This window comes from Barbus barbus (assembly GCF_936440315.1).
Source record: "Barbus barbus genome assembly, chromosome: 7".
Taxonomy (NCBI): Eukaryota; Metazoa; Chordata; class Actinopteri; order Cypriniformes; family Cyprinidae; genus Barbus; species Barbus barbus.
The window spans coordinates 30,583,484-30,599,391 of NC_136735.1; the positions used below are offsets into that span (position 1 = coordinate 30,583,484).

General features: G+C 36.6%; 1 protein-coding gene across 2 annotated transcripts in view; it reads right to left on the reverse strand.

The window, feature by feature from the left end:
* LOC306873056 (dystrophin-like) overlaps positions 1-15,908 on the reverse strand; it is a gene marked incomplete at its 5' end in the record, with an annotated part of 132,966 nt that overhangs the window by 56,197 nt on the left and 60,861 nt on the right. For both annotated transcript variants that reach the window (XM_079422059.1, XM_079422058.1), the window contains 20 exons: positions 1,016-1,165; positions 2,091-2,222; positions 2,392-2,539; positions 2,703-2,878; positions 3,417-3,540; positions 4,157-4,302; positions 4,479-4,589; positions 6,083-6,253; positions 6,483-6,635; positions 7,371-7,505; positions 7,798-7,914; positions 8,172-8,342; positions 8,890-9,012; positions 9,781-9,960; positions 10,957-11,127; positions 11,890-12,045; positions 12,312-12,485; positions 14,321-14,431; positions 14,630-14,791; positions 14,890-15,042. In XM_079422059.1, coding sequence (XP_079278185.1) covers positions 1,016-1,165; positions 2,091-2,222; positions 2,392-2,539; positions 2,703-2,878; positions 3,417-3,540; positions 4,157-4,302; positions 4,479-4,589; positions 6,083-6,253; positions 6,483-6,635; positions 7,371-7,505; positions 7,798-7,914; positions 8,172-8,342; positions 8,890-9,012; positions 9,781-9,960; positions 10,957-11,127; positions 11,890-12,045; positions 12,312-12,485; positions 14,321-14,431; positions 14,630-14,791; positions 14,890-15,042 — 2,964 coding nt within the window. The remainder of the gene's footprint in view (positions 1-1,015; positions 1,166-2,090; positions 2,223-2,391; positions 2,540-2,702; positions 2,879-3,416; positions 3,541-4,156; positions 4,303-4,478; positions 4,590-6,082; positions 6,254-6,482; positions 6,636-7,370; positions 7,506-7,797; positions 7,915-8,171; positions 8,343-8,889; positions 9,013-9,780; positions 9,961-10,956; positions 11,128-11,889; positions 12,046-12,311; positions 12,486-14,320; positions 14,432-14,629; positions 14,792-14,889; positions 15,043-15,908) is intronic.

The following is a 15,908-nucleotide window of genomic DNA, read 5'->3' on the forward strand; positions in this document are numbered from 1 at the left end:
GTCTGGGGTGCCATGTCAGCTGCTGGTGTTGGTCCACTGTGTTTTATCAAGGGCAGGGTCAATGCAGCTAGCTATCAGGAGATTTTGGAGCACTTCATGCTTCCATCTGCTGAAAAGCTTTATGGAGATGAAGATTTCATTTTTCAGCACGACCTGGCACCTGCTCACAGTGCCAAAACCACTGGTAAATGGTTTACTGACCATGGTATTACTGTGCTCAATTGGCCTGCCAACTCTCCTGACCTGAACCCCATAGAGAATCTGTGGGATATTGTGAAGAGAAAGTTGAGAGACGCAAGACCCAACACTCTGGATGAGCTTAAGGCCGCTATCGAAGCATCCTGGGCCTCCATAACACCTCAGCAGTGCCACAGGCTGATTGCCTCCATGCCACGCCGCATTGAAGCAGTCATTTCTGCAAAAGGATTCCCGACCAAGTATTGAGTGCATAACTGAACATAATTATTTGAAGGTTGACTTTTTTTGTATTAAAAACACTTTTCTTTTATTGGTCGGATGAAATATGCTAATTTTTTGAGATAGGAATTTTGGGTTTTCATGAGCTGTATGCCAAAATCATCAATATTAAAACAATAAAAGGCTTGAACTACTTCAGTTGTGTTGTAATGAATCTAAAATATATGAGAGTCTAATGTTTATCAGTACATTACAGAAAATAATGAACTTTATCACAATATGCTAATTTTTTGAGAAGGACCTGTATATATATATATATATATATATATATATATGGGCGTGTATAAATATAATACGAGGGGGTGGGGGGCTCAGATTACTATGTGTGTACATGGGGGGGGGGGGGGGGGCATGAAAAAAAAGGTTGGGAACCACTGAAATAAGCAATGTGATGGTTGCCATGAGCCTCTACCACTACACCACACCAGGCTAATATTACTGCTTGAAAGTTGAAATAAGACAGACAGTAGTATTATGAAATAGCAAGACTGTGGGAAGTGTGTTCTACATATGTGCTTGATCACGTCTGTGAGATTACCTTTGGGTCCACTGCAGTAGGGGACTGCTCAAGCTGATTCTTTGTAGTGGAGGCCCAAATTGACAGCTTGGAGAGCCGTTCCTGGTACAAAGACAAATCCCTCAGGAGATCCTCGATTTGTCGCTGCTTCTCAGGAAGATCAGTGGACACCTTTGGAGTAGAGAAAGAAACATTTAAAGTTCTTTGCAGTAAATCACTGCAGAAGGAAATCTTTCTAGAACATGTCCAGGTGATATTTTACACCAAAATCAAAAGAGATACTGAAATATTAAAAATATCAGTGTAAAAATTAAGAGAACTGAAAATAAATATAATTTTTCATAAAGAACAGAAAGCTTATTTTTAGGACCATTTTCAAAACCTTTTTGCATGGTTTTCATAACATTTGAATTTTTTATAAAAAAAAAAAAAAGGCGGAAAAAATCATTTGAATCCAAACAATATTTGGAAGTCACTAAAGTCACATTTTAAAATAAATGAATTTCACTGTCTTAACGTATCATACTATTACACTGTAAAAACGCTGTAACAGAAGTCTTCCCACTTAAAAATGTCACTGTGCGTTACTTGCTATTTTTGTAATTAATTGTAAAATTTATAAAAAAATATTTTTTCAGTGTAGTTACACTTTAAAATTAATTTATTTCCCTATATCAACAAAATAGTACAATTATGAAGTATATAACATATTTGTAAAAATGCATTTAAATTAAGCTAACATAAAAAATATATACAGTATCAATGCTTTACAGTAGTCTGAGGATAATTAAACAAGAATCACCAGTTTTGAGGAATTAATGAGAATTTAGGGGGAAATATGTTTAATTGTCACTTAAATCGTGTAAGAATGCAAATTAAATAAAAAATGTATCTATTATGGGGTAAAATGCAACGTTTTCCTGAGATGAATCTTAATGTGTTAGGGTACGCTATTATGCATCTACAATTACTTGAATATGACTATTCAATGATAATGCCCTCATTAGGCTGTAATCACACCAAGGTCACAAAATCATTGAATTTAATGGACCAGAAAGATCAAATAGTAGAGAAGGAAAGAAACGATTTAGATTACCTTGGCCCATCGCATGTTGATAACCTTTAGATGTTTCTCCAGAGGTTTGACTTTATCAGCTGGGAGAGATGAGCCTTTGCTGTTGATCTGATGAAGCGCTTGCTTCCTGCTCGGCAGTTCCACTACCCGGGCCTGAAGATTTACACACACACACACACACACACACACACACAAATTATCTGCTTGTCTTTGTGACTCATTTTTGGTGATTTGCCTCATGGGAGAATTAGAATTTTAATATGGAGCTAAAAGCTATGTTTTTTCCCCATGCGTGTTATCTTTTTACGCAAGTGATTTTTACCTTCACTTTTTCTAATGTTGCACTGAGCTGTTCCTTGTGACCTGCTTCCACAGGAAGTGCAACCACAGCCTCTGCATCATCCAGCCAGGACTGAAACTCCCCCATGTCTTCATTTAACTCGGCAAGAACAATTTTTGCCCCTGCAGACCTAAAACACACAGCAGCCATATTTATGCATTCCATCAAAATAAGGACAAAAGTGGGCAATTACGTAGGTGTTTGCAGCTCAAATTGAATTATGCTAAGATATTCAAACGTGTGCGGCTCTCTCACAAGCTGCCTGCATTAATGTGTCCTGAATTTTTACTAACCTTCTCTTGATCTCAGTGAGCTGGTTGGACACTTTGGCCCAGCGGGAGTTGATAGAGGCGAGCTGCTGTTTAATGTGGTCCCTGTCGTCCTTACTGCACTGTGGAGTCAGATCCATCCCAAGAGCATTGAGCCCCTTCACTGCTGCTTCCTGTTTCTCCAAACCCCCCTGGAGCTCCTGGGAAAGTAGAATGTCGCAGTATGGATACTCTGAAAACTAATCTAACATGACTTACAGCCTAAAAAAATTTGGTAACATTTTCTATGAACGCTTTATATAATGCTTTATTACCGATACTAGTTATTAGAAATAATCTACTTAAATATGAAAATTCTGTCATTATTATTTTCTCACTCTCATATTGTTCCAAACCTGTATGACTTTCTTTATTTTGTGGAACATAAAAGATGCTATTTTGAAGAACGTCGGTAACCAAACTGTTTGATTTCCATTAGATGGATAAAAAAATAGAAGTCAGTGGGAACCGAGACTGTTTGGTTATCAACATTCTTCAAAATATCTTCTTTTGTTTGAAAAGAAAAGAAATGCATAAATGTTTGGTAACACACGAGGGTGCATAAATCATGACAGAATTTTCATTTTTTGTTCAACCATTCCTTTAGTAGTAGTCTTGATATATTATACAGAATACAATTTGTTATATATATTATATTTTAATAATAAGATTGTAGCCACAGATTAAATTTATGATTACCTTGAGGTGGTCTCTATTATTTATGGGGTCTTGTTCATACTTCACTGTCGTCCTCTCAGCATCTGTGAGCCAATTGTCAAGCGTTTTATGCTCCTCGCTGAATTTCTTGGCTTTTTCAAGGCGTCTGGACAGCAAGGCAAGTGGACAAACAGAACATTTTGATTCAGAGAGTAAAGAGAGAAAATGTAGCGAACATAAAAATCAATATTCTAATGTAAAATTTATTGGAATCAAAAGTTAATTTAAACATTATTTAATTATAAAGCATTCAAAAACATTTTTGTGGCTTACTAATTGACACCTCGTTTAGAATGACTCCTTATGACTAGAAGACTGCATAGATTTTCTGAGGCATTCTAAATACTTAATCTGTTAGAAAATGATCAAACCTTGTGTCTGTTAACTGAAATAAAGCTGAAATAAAATATCTATATTAAAAACTCAAATTCAAAATGTTGCCATTGCAACAGAAGTTAAAGTACTTAAATTACTAAAACTGAAATAAAAGCTTAATATAAACATGACAAGCACATAACAAATTACTACAACTTCAACCAAAATGAAAATTTTAAAATAAAAGCTCATTTAAAATATTAATAAATATTTTAAGAAGATATAAATAATACTAAACTAATACTATAACGAACACCTCAGAACAATTTGCCTATTTAATAACACATTCTATTGACTCATTTAAGCGACAAGGCAAATTTCAACAGTGTAATGTCATTCATCCTTACGTGAGTCGGTCACGATAGAGCTTTTTAAGGTTTTCCCAGTTGGTTCTGAGCAGCTGGACCAGTAAACTCTCCTCCGGATAAGAGGCACCTCTTCCCAGAGCTTCCGTCACTGGACTCTCCAGTTTATCCAGATTAACTTTAACCTCCTAAATCACATGCAACACAACTGATTAAAGCATTTCTAGTAGTTTTACTGCCGTTTCAATTGTGTTCATGTACAGCTCATGAGCAACTCTATAATAGATTGAATCAGCTCTTGGATACAAAAATGCATTGACTAATAAACTCATTCGTAGAAATGAGACATGGTTTATGATATAACCTTAAGGCACTTCTCTTGTTGGGGAACGTTGATGAATGCTGCAGACCAGCGCTCAGGAGAGTTCAGCAGAGCTTCATTTTCAGCGATACACTGCAGCAAAAACTGCAGATCCTGAACATACAAGGATGGAGAACACATGGGTATCATTCAATTTTACTTGGATTAAAAAAAAACAGATTACTGTTCAACGAAGAGCAATAAAAAGATGGAAAAATGAATGTTCAGGAAATTTAAAAAAATAAATAAATAAAAAAACACTTCATACAACTCTATTGTTTTTTAATACCTGACTAAATCAATAAACCATAAGATGCAGCACATTACAGTGATTTTAACACAGGAAAAACCAAATACTTTAGTATTTAACATTTTTTTATGTGACCCTGGACCACAAAACCAGCCATAAGGGGCCATTTTTTTTAAAATTGCTATTTATATATCATATGAAAGCTGAATAAATAAGCTTTCCATTGATATATGGTTTGTTAGGATAGGACAATATTTAAACATCTTCAATCTGAGGGTGCAAAAAAATCTAAATATTGAGAAAACCGCCTGTAAAGTTGTTCAAATGAAGTCCTTAGCAATGCATTTTACTTATCAAAAATTAAGTATTGATATATTTACTGTAGGAAATTGACAAAATATCTCCATGGAACATGATATTTCCTTAATATCCTAATGATTTTTGTCATAAAAGAAAAATCCATAATTTTGACCCATACAATGTATTGTTGTTGGCTATTGCTACAAATATACCCGTGCTACTTAAGACTGGTTTTGTGGTCCAGCATCACATATCAAATACGCATTTTCAATATTTACTTTCGTTTTAATACTATTGAAATGTTCAAAATCTTGAAAAATGATAAATAGTAATGCTGTCAAATGATTAATCGCATCCAAAATAAAAGTTTTTGCTTACATAATATATGTATGTGTGCTGTGTATATTTAATATGCATATATAAATACACACACATGCATGTATCGTATTGACCCGAATATAAGACGACCCCCTTTTTCCAGATGTACCTTTTGGAAAAATGCTTTTTGAAAACCACATCATCTTTTTTTTTCTCTCTCTGTAAAACACTTTTTTCATATTGCATTTTTCCTATTTTAATTTTAGTTTTGAAAGTATGGTAAATACTGCTAAAAACAATGACATTTAAAAAAAAGTCGATACGGTATTTTCGATATACCATAAAAATAACAGGTAGCCCATCTGAATTATATAACATTTAGTCCATCCATTTCATAGTAGCCTACCAAAATTGTATTAACAGTAGAAGTGAAATCTTATTGTAGTCTTAGAATCTGGGTACTGTCTTATGTTTTAAAATCACTTACAGAGGAAGTTTGTTCCCATCAGGCTAACATGACAATCATGACTCATGCCGCTATAAGCATTTTCTTTTTCTTGTGTTTTCACTCGCAATCTTTACAACACGCATTACATTACATATTTCATGGCACACTCGTTTTATGCGTATTTAGGGCCACCTATTGCATTCAATCCATCTGCATTTTTACTTACTAATTTCACAATAAATTTGTTAAGCTAACATCTATTGACTTTTTTACCACCAAGAGCACACTTACACTTTTGTGGTGCACTTGAGTGAAATTAACATCCAGCTCTGCCCAGCGTTTATTGACTGGGAGGAGGCGGGGCTCCACCAGCTTGGCAGCTCCACCCTCTGAAAGCATGCAACCCAGTCCGCGCAAGTCCTCCAACTTCAGACGCTGCTGTTCAATCTCAGAACCAACTGCCTGATGGAGAACATACATCAATTAATTTGGTGCACAGTCTTGAAATACCCTTCAACTTTTTAAGAAGGAAGCTAAGGGACTTAAAAGACACAGCAAGTCCCTTTATACTTTTTTTTAAAAAACATCCCTGGTGGGAAGAACTTTGAAAAGGCTACTTTGAAGAAGCTAAAATATAAGAATATAAATAATAATTAAGACTGGTAGTGTACACAGAAACTTTCACTCTCACTTTCACTCGGGGCTCCTCGGGGGGATCTGGAAGCTCTGCTAAGGTCTTCTCAATTTTGTCCAGCCACTGCATCATGTCATCTGTTTTCTTACAGAACTGGTACCACTGCGGGGCAAGAGCAAGGGCCTTCTTCTTTCTCACGGCTCTCAGATTCTATAAATGCAGAATGAATATATTAAGACTCTTTACATATGGTATATTCATACATCAAAAACAATGAACAGCAAGTTAATGATTATATAACCCAGCAAAACATGATTTACCCAGGTTTAACATACCAACTCGAGCCCAAACCCTACATCTAAAATGACTGACTGCTGATAGTAACTACTCTAGAAACTATCCCCATCCCTGACCTTAGTTTTGACCATGTTTCAAACCAACCATAACCAAAGTGTGACCTTTCTTATTCCAGTTTTGACCTTGTTTCTGACCTGAATAACAAAACAGGAGTTCAACCTAACACTGACCTCACTGACTGACTGTACAGAATATAAATCTGAAATATAACAATCTATTGTCAATTTAAGCCTAAACCTCACATAATTTTGTTAGAATTATGCTTAAAGCAAAAATAAAAAAAGTATATATATATATCAGATGGCTCACCATGGCTCTACATATGTGTTCTATGTATTTGGATAAAAGCGTCTGCTAAATGACTAATATATATATATATATTTATATATAGTAATGTGTAATCAAATTGACTGCTTTTGCATTACCGCAAAATTACAGTCTGTGGACAGTTAGATCTTTGATGCATCTGTCCTTGGTTTGTACGTAAAGAAAACATTCAAATTCATAGATGTGTTATGAGTCTAATGTCAAGAGCTTGTAAATGCATCAAATGTGTACTTGACATGTGGCAGCATGCAAAATAATCACCTTCAGAGTGTCATATTTGTCATGAAGAAGATTGTGTTTCTCCCGGACAGCCTCTCTTTTCTCCCCGCTAGGAGTTCTCTTGAGGAGATTTTCTCCTTTTAAGAACAGTTCATTTAGGGCATCCTCATCTATGCCCTGAAATAGCAGACAAAATTAGCAAATTATGTCAGAAGTGCCATCAAATCTGTCTGTTTATCTATCTATCTATTAGACAATTTTCAGCTGTTAAAACCCATAAGCAATGCAATGATGTACTCTGCCAGCATTTGTTACTCATGAACCAGATCCATTCCCTGAAACTCATTATGTTTCTTGTCATGAGATTTTTACGATAAGCTCGGAGGCTGTTTCAGCCTTTTGCTGCCCGTGCGGTTCCAGTGACTGAAATTAATTTTAGCCAAAGAAACAGCTGAGAGTATTTTCTTACCGCATCCTCCAGGAAATCTTCCTCTTTTAGACTTTCACCTAATTTAATCTCCTCGTCCAGCACCTGGAGCCATATATTAGCCTGTCTGTGGTACTCATCTAACTCTTGAGAGGAGGCCTGGAAGAAAATATGATCAAATATATAAAAATCCAATTATATACGCACAAAAAATATATATTTTCTAAGTGGGATAATAAGACAATGTCTCTGATGAATTTAAGGATCAACAAAGGAGGAGAAATCAGATGGCTCACCATGGCTCTACATATGTGTTCTATGTATTTGGATAAAAGCGTCTGCTAAATGACTAAATAAATAAATAAATAAATGTATTTGTATACATATATCAGACATACAGCTTTTCATAACAGTACCTGTCCTATTAAAATCCTCTTTGCAACTATGTCAAATCGTTGATTGAGCTGTTCTAGCTTCGGTTTCACTTGAGCTTTACAGTGTTCCCCTCTGTTCTTTATAAGGTCCTGTGCCAGAACCTGCACCGCTTCAACTTTGCCCTTCATCTCCTCCAGCTCCATCCGCAAACCCTAGACATTCATACAATAAGAATACATCAGTTTTGTGTGCTACATTTGGGAGGGGGTGGGGGTATATACAGTTAGTTATATATAGTTATTTTTGGTATTAATTTGTAGAAGATACATGCATGCATACATACGATGATATATATATATATATATATATATATATATATATATATATATATATGTATAACTTGTAAATGATAACAGAAAAACTTTTTTGTCTGTCTGTCTGCTTTGTTCTCCCTAATGGCCTAATCAATTTTATTTGCTGCAAATTGCTTCCAATTAATGAGCCATCAAAACATTATTGTCATAGAAGAGATGGATAACTGTTTATATAATTTGATGGAAAAGTATGGCTGCATAAAACATAAAATCTCTAGTCCTCAGTAATGGACCCCACGCTTCCATACCTACATTTCACTGCTGGTTATACTCTGTATAATTGTGTATGTGACAAATAAAAACTCTTGAATCTTGAATCTTGGAGAACAGTTGGCTGTCAAGTGAAAAAGCTCATTGTGAATGTGTGTTATGTTCTAGAGAAGACCTTTATAACGTGCTCAACACAGCCCTGGCTGTCCATCTGGTCCAGCGTTTCTTCAGCACGATCCATCCAGGAGTTGATCTGAGAAATATTCTGCTCAAGTGTTTTCATTTGACTCTGATAATCCTGGATGACAGATGAAGAGTTATGTTTACATTTGGCTGGTTAGCACAAAGGAAATTTCTAGCACAAGGAAATTTCATGTCACATTAAAGAAATAGTTCACCCAGAAAATTAACATTCTGTCCTTATTTACTCACTGTCGTGTTGTTCCAAATCTGTATGACTTTCTTTCTGATGCTGAACACAAAAAAACAACATTTGAAGATTGTCTTCCATGCCATTTTCAATAATAACTATAGTGAAATATAGTGGAAGGTCTTAATGAGGCTTTTGCGTCCTTTTTTGACTAATTTCATTTCATGACTTCAGAATAAGTGATGAAAAGTGAAATCCTTTTGCATAAGATAGAAAGTAAGTCATACAGCTTCAGAATTTTCAAGTTTGGGTGAAATATTTCTTTAATCGTTTCATTATACCTTAGAGGCCAAGCCTTATCTCTTGACATATTGCCTCTCAGATATTTATACTTATTTACAAAGTAGAGCAAGGAGAAAATATAGTCAAAGAGATAAAAGATGAGAAAAATTATGGAGGAAACAGCAAGTAGTAGAGAGGTAATAAAGAAGAGCGGGAGATAAATGTGCTTAACAGTTTCATAACATTATTGCCGCCTCCAGAAATCGCTGTCTGGATTTAAAGGAACAATATGGAGATGTGAAATTGAAAGGAAATGAATTTAGCCTTGTAGGGCATATTTAACATAAGAAATATTTTGCCTAGAATGAAATGACTCAGAAAAGGGTCAGACGGTTGCTATGAATGGTTGCTCACCAGCAGGAGTTTTAGCCACTGCTCGCTCCGTGACGTCACCGCGATCCAGTTGCAGTTGAGCAGACTGACCTTGTCATCAATCAGGTTCTCCTGGCTTCGAAGTAAACCCTTCAGGGTCTCTGACAACTCCCTCACCAGTTTCAGCTGTGGCTTATGACGCTCAGTGTCCTCCTGCATCGCCTGGGTGGGAAAGATGATGATTTAATAGGTTGTTTTTGATCTTTTCTTGTAAAAAATTAAGTAACTAAGTAAAAAACACACACCCACCTTCTTGGAAACAAAACAGCATTGCTAATAAACTAACAATTCACCATTTTACATTACATTTAGTCATTTAGCAGACGCTTTTATCCAAAGCGACTTACATAAGAGGACAATGGAAGCAATCAAAATCAACAAAAGAGCAATGATATGCAAGTGCTATAACAAGTCTCAGTTAGCTTAACGCAGTGCACGTAGCAAGCTTTTTTTTTAAATTATATAATAAATAAAAAGAAAACAGATAGAATAGAAAAAGAATCGAGCAAGCTAGTGTTAGAAGCCTTTTTTGCTTTTGTTAATTGTATAAGTAAAAAGAAAACAAATAGATGGAATACAAAAAAACAAAAAATGCTAGTGTTAATATATTTTTTAAGAATAGAATTAAAATAGAGAGTGCTAGAGTTAGAGGGTCAAATAAAGATGGAAAATGTGTTTTTAGCCGATTCTTGAAGATGGCTAAGGACTCAGCTGCTCTTGGGAAGGTCTTTCCACCAGCAGGGAACATTTCATTTAAAAGTCTGTGAAAGTGATTTTGTGCCTCTTTGGGATGGCACAAAAAAGCAACGTTCACTTGCAAAACGTAAGCTTCTAGAAGTCTGAAGTAATGAATTTAGGTAAAGGGGTGCAGAGCCAGTGGTGGTTTTGTAGACAAACATTAATGCCCTGAATTTTATGCGAGCAGCTATTGGTAGCCAGTGCAGATTTTAAAAGGAATAGTTCACCAAGAATACAACACATTTTTCAAAACATCTAATTTTGTGTTCGACTGAAAGACATTTTAGGTGTGGAAAAACATGGAGGTGAGTAAAGAATAACAGAACTGTCATTTTTTGGAAGAACTATTCCTAATGACTAGCAAACTGTTTCAGATATAAACAATGCTGCTGAAATGAAACCAGTTGAGTATTCATTTACCTTTGCCCAAGCCAACTCTGCATCCAAATCGCTTGGCATGCCTTCCACTGAAGAGCGGCGTGTCAGTTCCTCATCAGTAGTTGCCAACCATTCTGTCAGACTGTTTACCTCCTTCCTAAACTTCCTTAATAACTTTAAAAGCTTCTCCAGTTCCTGCTTTCCTTCTGTTACCTGCACACAGACAAATGTTTTGTAAATCAGCCAACAAGTGTTCAACATAAATGGAAACTCCTTCAATACTATTTCAAAGATAGTTACTAAAATATATATCGTGTTCAAAAGTTTGGGTACTGTGTACACTGTAAAAACAACATTTTTACAATTTTAAATAACTGTTTATGAATAGAAAGTTTAAAAGAACAGCATTTATTTGAAATAGAAATGTTTTTACTGCTACTTTTCATGTTACCGTTACTGTTAATTTAATGCATCCTTGCTGAATAAAAGTATTAATTTCTTCAAAAAAAACAAAAAAACTCTTACTGACACCAAACTTTTGAATGGTAGTGTAAATAATGGGACTGGGAAGTCGTGGCCTAATGGTTAGAGAGTCGGACTCGTAATCCATAGGTTGCGGGTTCGAGTCTCAGGCTGGCAGGGATTGTAGGTGGGGGGAGTGAATGTCCAGCGCTCTCTCCACCCTCAATACCACGACTGAGGTGCCCTTGAGCAAGGCACCGAACCCCCAACTGCTCCCTGGGCGCCGCAGCATAAATGGCTGCCCACTGCTCCGGGTGTGTGTTCACGGTGTGTGTGTGTTCACTGCTGTGTGTGTGCACTTTGAATCGGTTAAATGCAGAGCACAAATTCTGAGTATGGGTCACCATACTTGGCAGTATGTCACTTCACTTATTCACTTATCACTTAAATAATCTGCCAGTAACAATACACAATGAGTAGCTGTGTCAAACTAGAACTGCACACATCCCTTACCTGTGAACCCAAATCATTGTATGTGAGTTTGAGGGCCGTCAGCCTGTCGTCCAGCTCTTTGGGTTGCTCTGTCTGCTGCTTCTGCACAATCTGTCTTCCCGTCTTTATCACCGTCTCCACCTCCATTTTCACCTCACTCAGATTCTTATAGAACTTCTACATGGGGGAAATAGAGAATGTGATTAAACCCAGTGTGATATTGCTGCCTGACAAGAACCAAATAGCAATATATGATTAAACAAAAACTACAATTAAACAGTTAGAAATTAGTCAAATTAGAACTTTAATAAAACACAGAATAAATAACATACGGTATGAAGTAATCAGTTCAATCTCAACAACTATTCAGGCATTAGCAATTGATGCATTTATATAAAAAAAGAAAAAGGTTAAAGGCTATTAAAACACGAAGCATTACCCACCATGCACTGCTCCAACTGTGACTGTACCACCTCCTGCTCCACACTCCGAATACTCAGCACTCCCAGCTTCCCTTTCACCTCCTCTAACACTTGCTCACATTCCCTCAACCGTTGATCAAAGTTAGCCGGCTTTTGAAAAAGCCGGAACTTGCCTTTAACTTGCAATAGTTTATCCTAAACAGACACAAAAAAACAGGCATTTACTAACAGGCATTTGATTACTTGTTTATTATTTGTTGAATGTATTTAAGCAGGAAGTAAGGTGGCCCAGTAGTGCACGACACAACAAAATCGCCACAACACAATGCATATAACTAATTTTGTTGTGTTGTGGCTTGTTTCTGTTGTGTTGTGCTAATTTTGATGTGTTGTGGCTTGTTTCCGTTGTGTTGTGCTAATTTTGATGTGTTGTGGCTTGTTTCCGTTGTGTTGTGCTAATTTCATTGTGTTGTGCTAATTTCGATGTGTTGTGGCTCGTTTCCGTTATGCTGTGCTAATTTGAGTGTGTTGTGGCTTGTTTCTGTTGTGTTGTGCTAATTTTGATATGTTGTGGCTTGTTTCCGTTGTGTTGTGCTAATTTTGTTGTGTTGTGGCTTGTTTCTGTTGTGTTGTGCTAATTTCAGTGTGTTGTGGCTTGTTTCTGTTGTGTTGTGCTAATTTCATTGTGTTGTGCTAATTTTGATGTGTTGTGGCTTGGTTCCGTTGTGTTGTGCTAATTTCAGTGCGTTGTGGCTTGTTTCCGTTGTGTTGTGATAATTTTGTGGTGTTTTGTGGCTTATTTCCATGTATGGTACTAATTTCAGTGTGTTGTGGCTTGTTTCCATGGTGTTGTGATAATTTTGTGGCTTGTTTCCATGTGTGGTACTAATTTCAGTGTGTTGCGGCTTGTTTATGTTGTGTTGTGCTAATTTCATTGTGTTGTGCTAATTTCGATGTGTTGTGGCTTGTTTCTATTGTGTTGTGGCTTGTTTCCATTGTGTTGTGCTAATTTCGATGTGTTGTGTCTTGCTTCTATTGTGTTGTGGCTTGTTTCCATTGTGTTGTGATAATTTCAGTGTGTTGTGGCTTGTTTCCATGGTGTTGTGATAATTTTGTGGCTTGTTTCCATGTGTGGTACTAATTTCAGTGTGTTGCGGCTTGTTTCCGTTGTGTTGTGCTAATTTCGATGTGTTGTGGCTTGTTTCCGTTGTGTTGTGCTAATTTCGATGTGTTGTGGCTTGTTTCCATTGTGTTGTGGCTTGTTTCCATTGTGTTGTGGCTTGTTTCCATTGTGTTGTGCTAATTTCAGTGTGTTGTGGCTTGTTTCTTTTGTGTTGTGGCTTGTTTCCGTTGTGTTGTGCTAATTTCGATGTGTTGTGGCTTGTTTCTATTGTGTTGTGGCTTGTTTCCATTGTGTTGTGATAATTTCGATGTGTTGTGGCTTGTTTCCATTGTGTTGTGGCTTGTTTCTTTTGTGTTGTGGCTTGTTTCCGTTGTGTTGTGCTAATTTCGATGTGTTGTGGCTTGTTTCTATTGTGTTGTGGCTTGTTTCCATTGTGTTGTGATAATTTCAGTGTGTTGTGGCTTGTTTCTATTGTGTTGTGGCTTGTTTCTATTGTGTTGTGGCTTGTTTCCATTGTGTTGTGATAATTTCAGTGTGTTGTGGCTTGTTTCTATTGTGTTGTGGCTTGTTTCTATTGTGTTGTGGCTTGTTTCCATTGTGTCGTGCTAATTTCGATGTGTTGTGGCTTGTTTCTATTGTGTTGTGGCTTGTTTCCATTGTGTTGTGATAATTTCAGTGTGTTGTGGCTTGTTTCCATGGTGTTGTGCTAATTTCGATGTGTTGTGGCTTGTTTCTATTGTGTTGTGGCTTGTTTCCATTGTGTTGTGCTAATTTCAGTGTGTTGTGGCTTGTTTCTTTTGTGTTGTGGCTTGTTTCCGTTGTGTTGTGCTAATTTCGTTGTGTTGTGGCCTACTGGGCCACCGTAAGGAAGGATCTATTAAAAATTATAATGATCCGTGACTCTTACATATGTTGCATCAATCTCTCCAATCACTTTCTCTGATGCGTCAACCTCGACAGCCTTTTTCTTCATGTCATCAAGAGTCACCTCATGACCATTCAACTCAGTTTGAATTTTCTGTATAATGAGATTAGGCAATAAAAATGATCTTAAATAATAATTAACTAAATAACTAAAAAATAAATCAAAGATTTACAAAATTACTAAAAATCTCCGAGACCCGGTTTCAAAGAAACCCACTAAATAAAATAAAATAATAAAAAATAAAATAATGTTTATTTTGTCCATATACTGTATATGAGATGATATGAATACCTGTGACTCCTGAGGTATCTGTCCAGCATCTATGCCATCTGCTATGTAAGCAGTCAAATGTCGGTCAGTGGTGTTCAGAGAGTCCTGAATGAGGTGCAGGGTTTTGTCGTTCTCCTGGGCCCACTGCAAGCTCTTCTCCAGCTGCTGTCGTCTTTGTAGAGCCTGTTTTTGACATTAGAATGCAGAAGAGAATCAAAACATGAGAAAATCCAATGAATATACTTAAGAGTTTCAGCTGCAGCAATACAACAAGTTCCTACCCTTTGCATTAGTTCATCCCAGCGTGTGTTGTAGTCCTCCACTTTTGTGTGTATGAGCTCATCAAGGACTCTGCCATCCATAAGGGTCTGGGCTAATTCACGGATCTGGTTGCGGTTATATTCAGGATGCTCTCTAATCATGGTGTCTAAAGACTGGAAGGGAATGGGAAACCACTTTAATAACTATGATTTAAGCACTATTCACACAGGATTAGTATTATCTGGGGACCATGTGTGATTTTGAAATTACCCCCCCACAGCTGAATTTCCTGTGGTGCATTCGCACGGGATAAGCGAAGCCTGTGATTTTACTCGAAATTACTGACTTATCTCCCGGATACCCGGATGTCAAGGCTTTGAGAGTCCCGTTCTATGGTCCAGATGGATTTAACAAAAAAAAGAAACTAATATAGTTTTGTGCCCCGTGTTATTTACATTTCACCAGGTTAAAATATCATCTCAAGCTTTATGCTTGATTTATTTGTAACACATTAAACCTTTTCAGCTTTCTCTTTCTGCAAATTGTATGGTGTAGCGATATGACAGCACCCAAAATACTATCAAATACTCCAACGCAGCTCCATTCTTTGCGAAAGATGGATAAAAAGCAAAAACCTTGAAAAATGATATATACGACCCGCCAAATCACAGAGATGCCGATTCGCACGGGACTAAAATTATCACAGGACCTCGGTGTTTGGCGAAATATGGTAGGTCATTTGCGGGGGAATTTTTACTTTACAAATGACAGACATGGCCGATTCACACGGGATTAAGATCACAGACAACCTCCGCAATTATTACAAATGACTGGAGGTCACCAGGTAATACTAATCCCGTGCGAATAGGGCTTTAGATGTCATTTGAAAACATAAAACTTAATAAAAGATGCTTTCCATGGTGAAGGTGCAAGATTGAATTTTTGTTATGACTATTTTATCAACATAAGTGCATGTATTAGCTCATAGGAAATAAAAAAAATCACAATTGAGATCTATTTAATATCTCACATTTCTCCT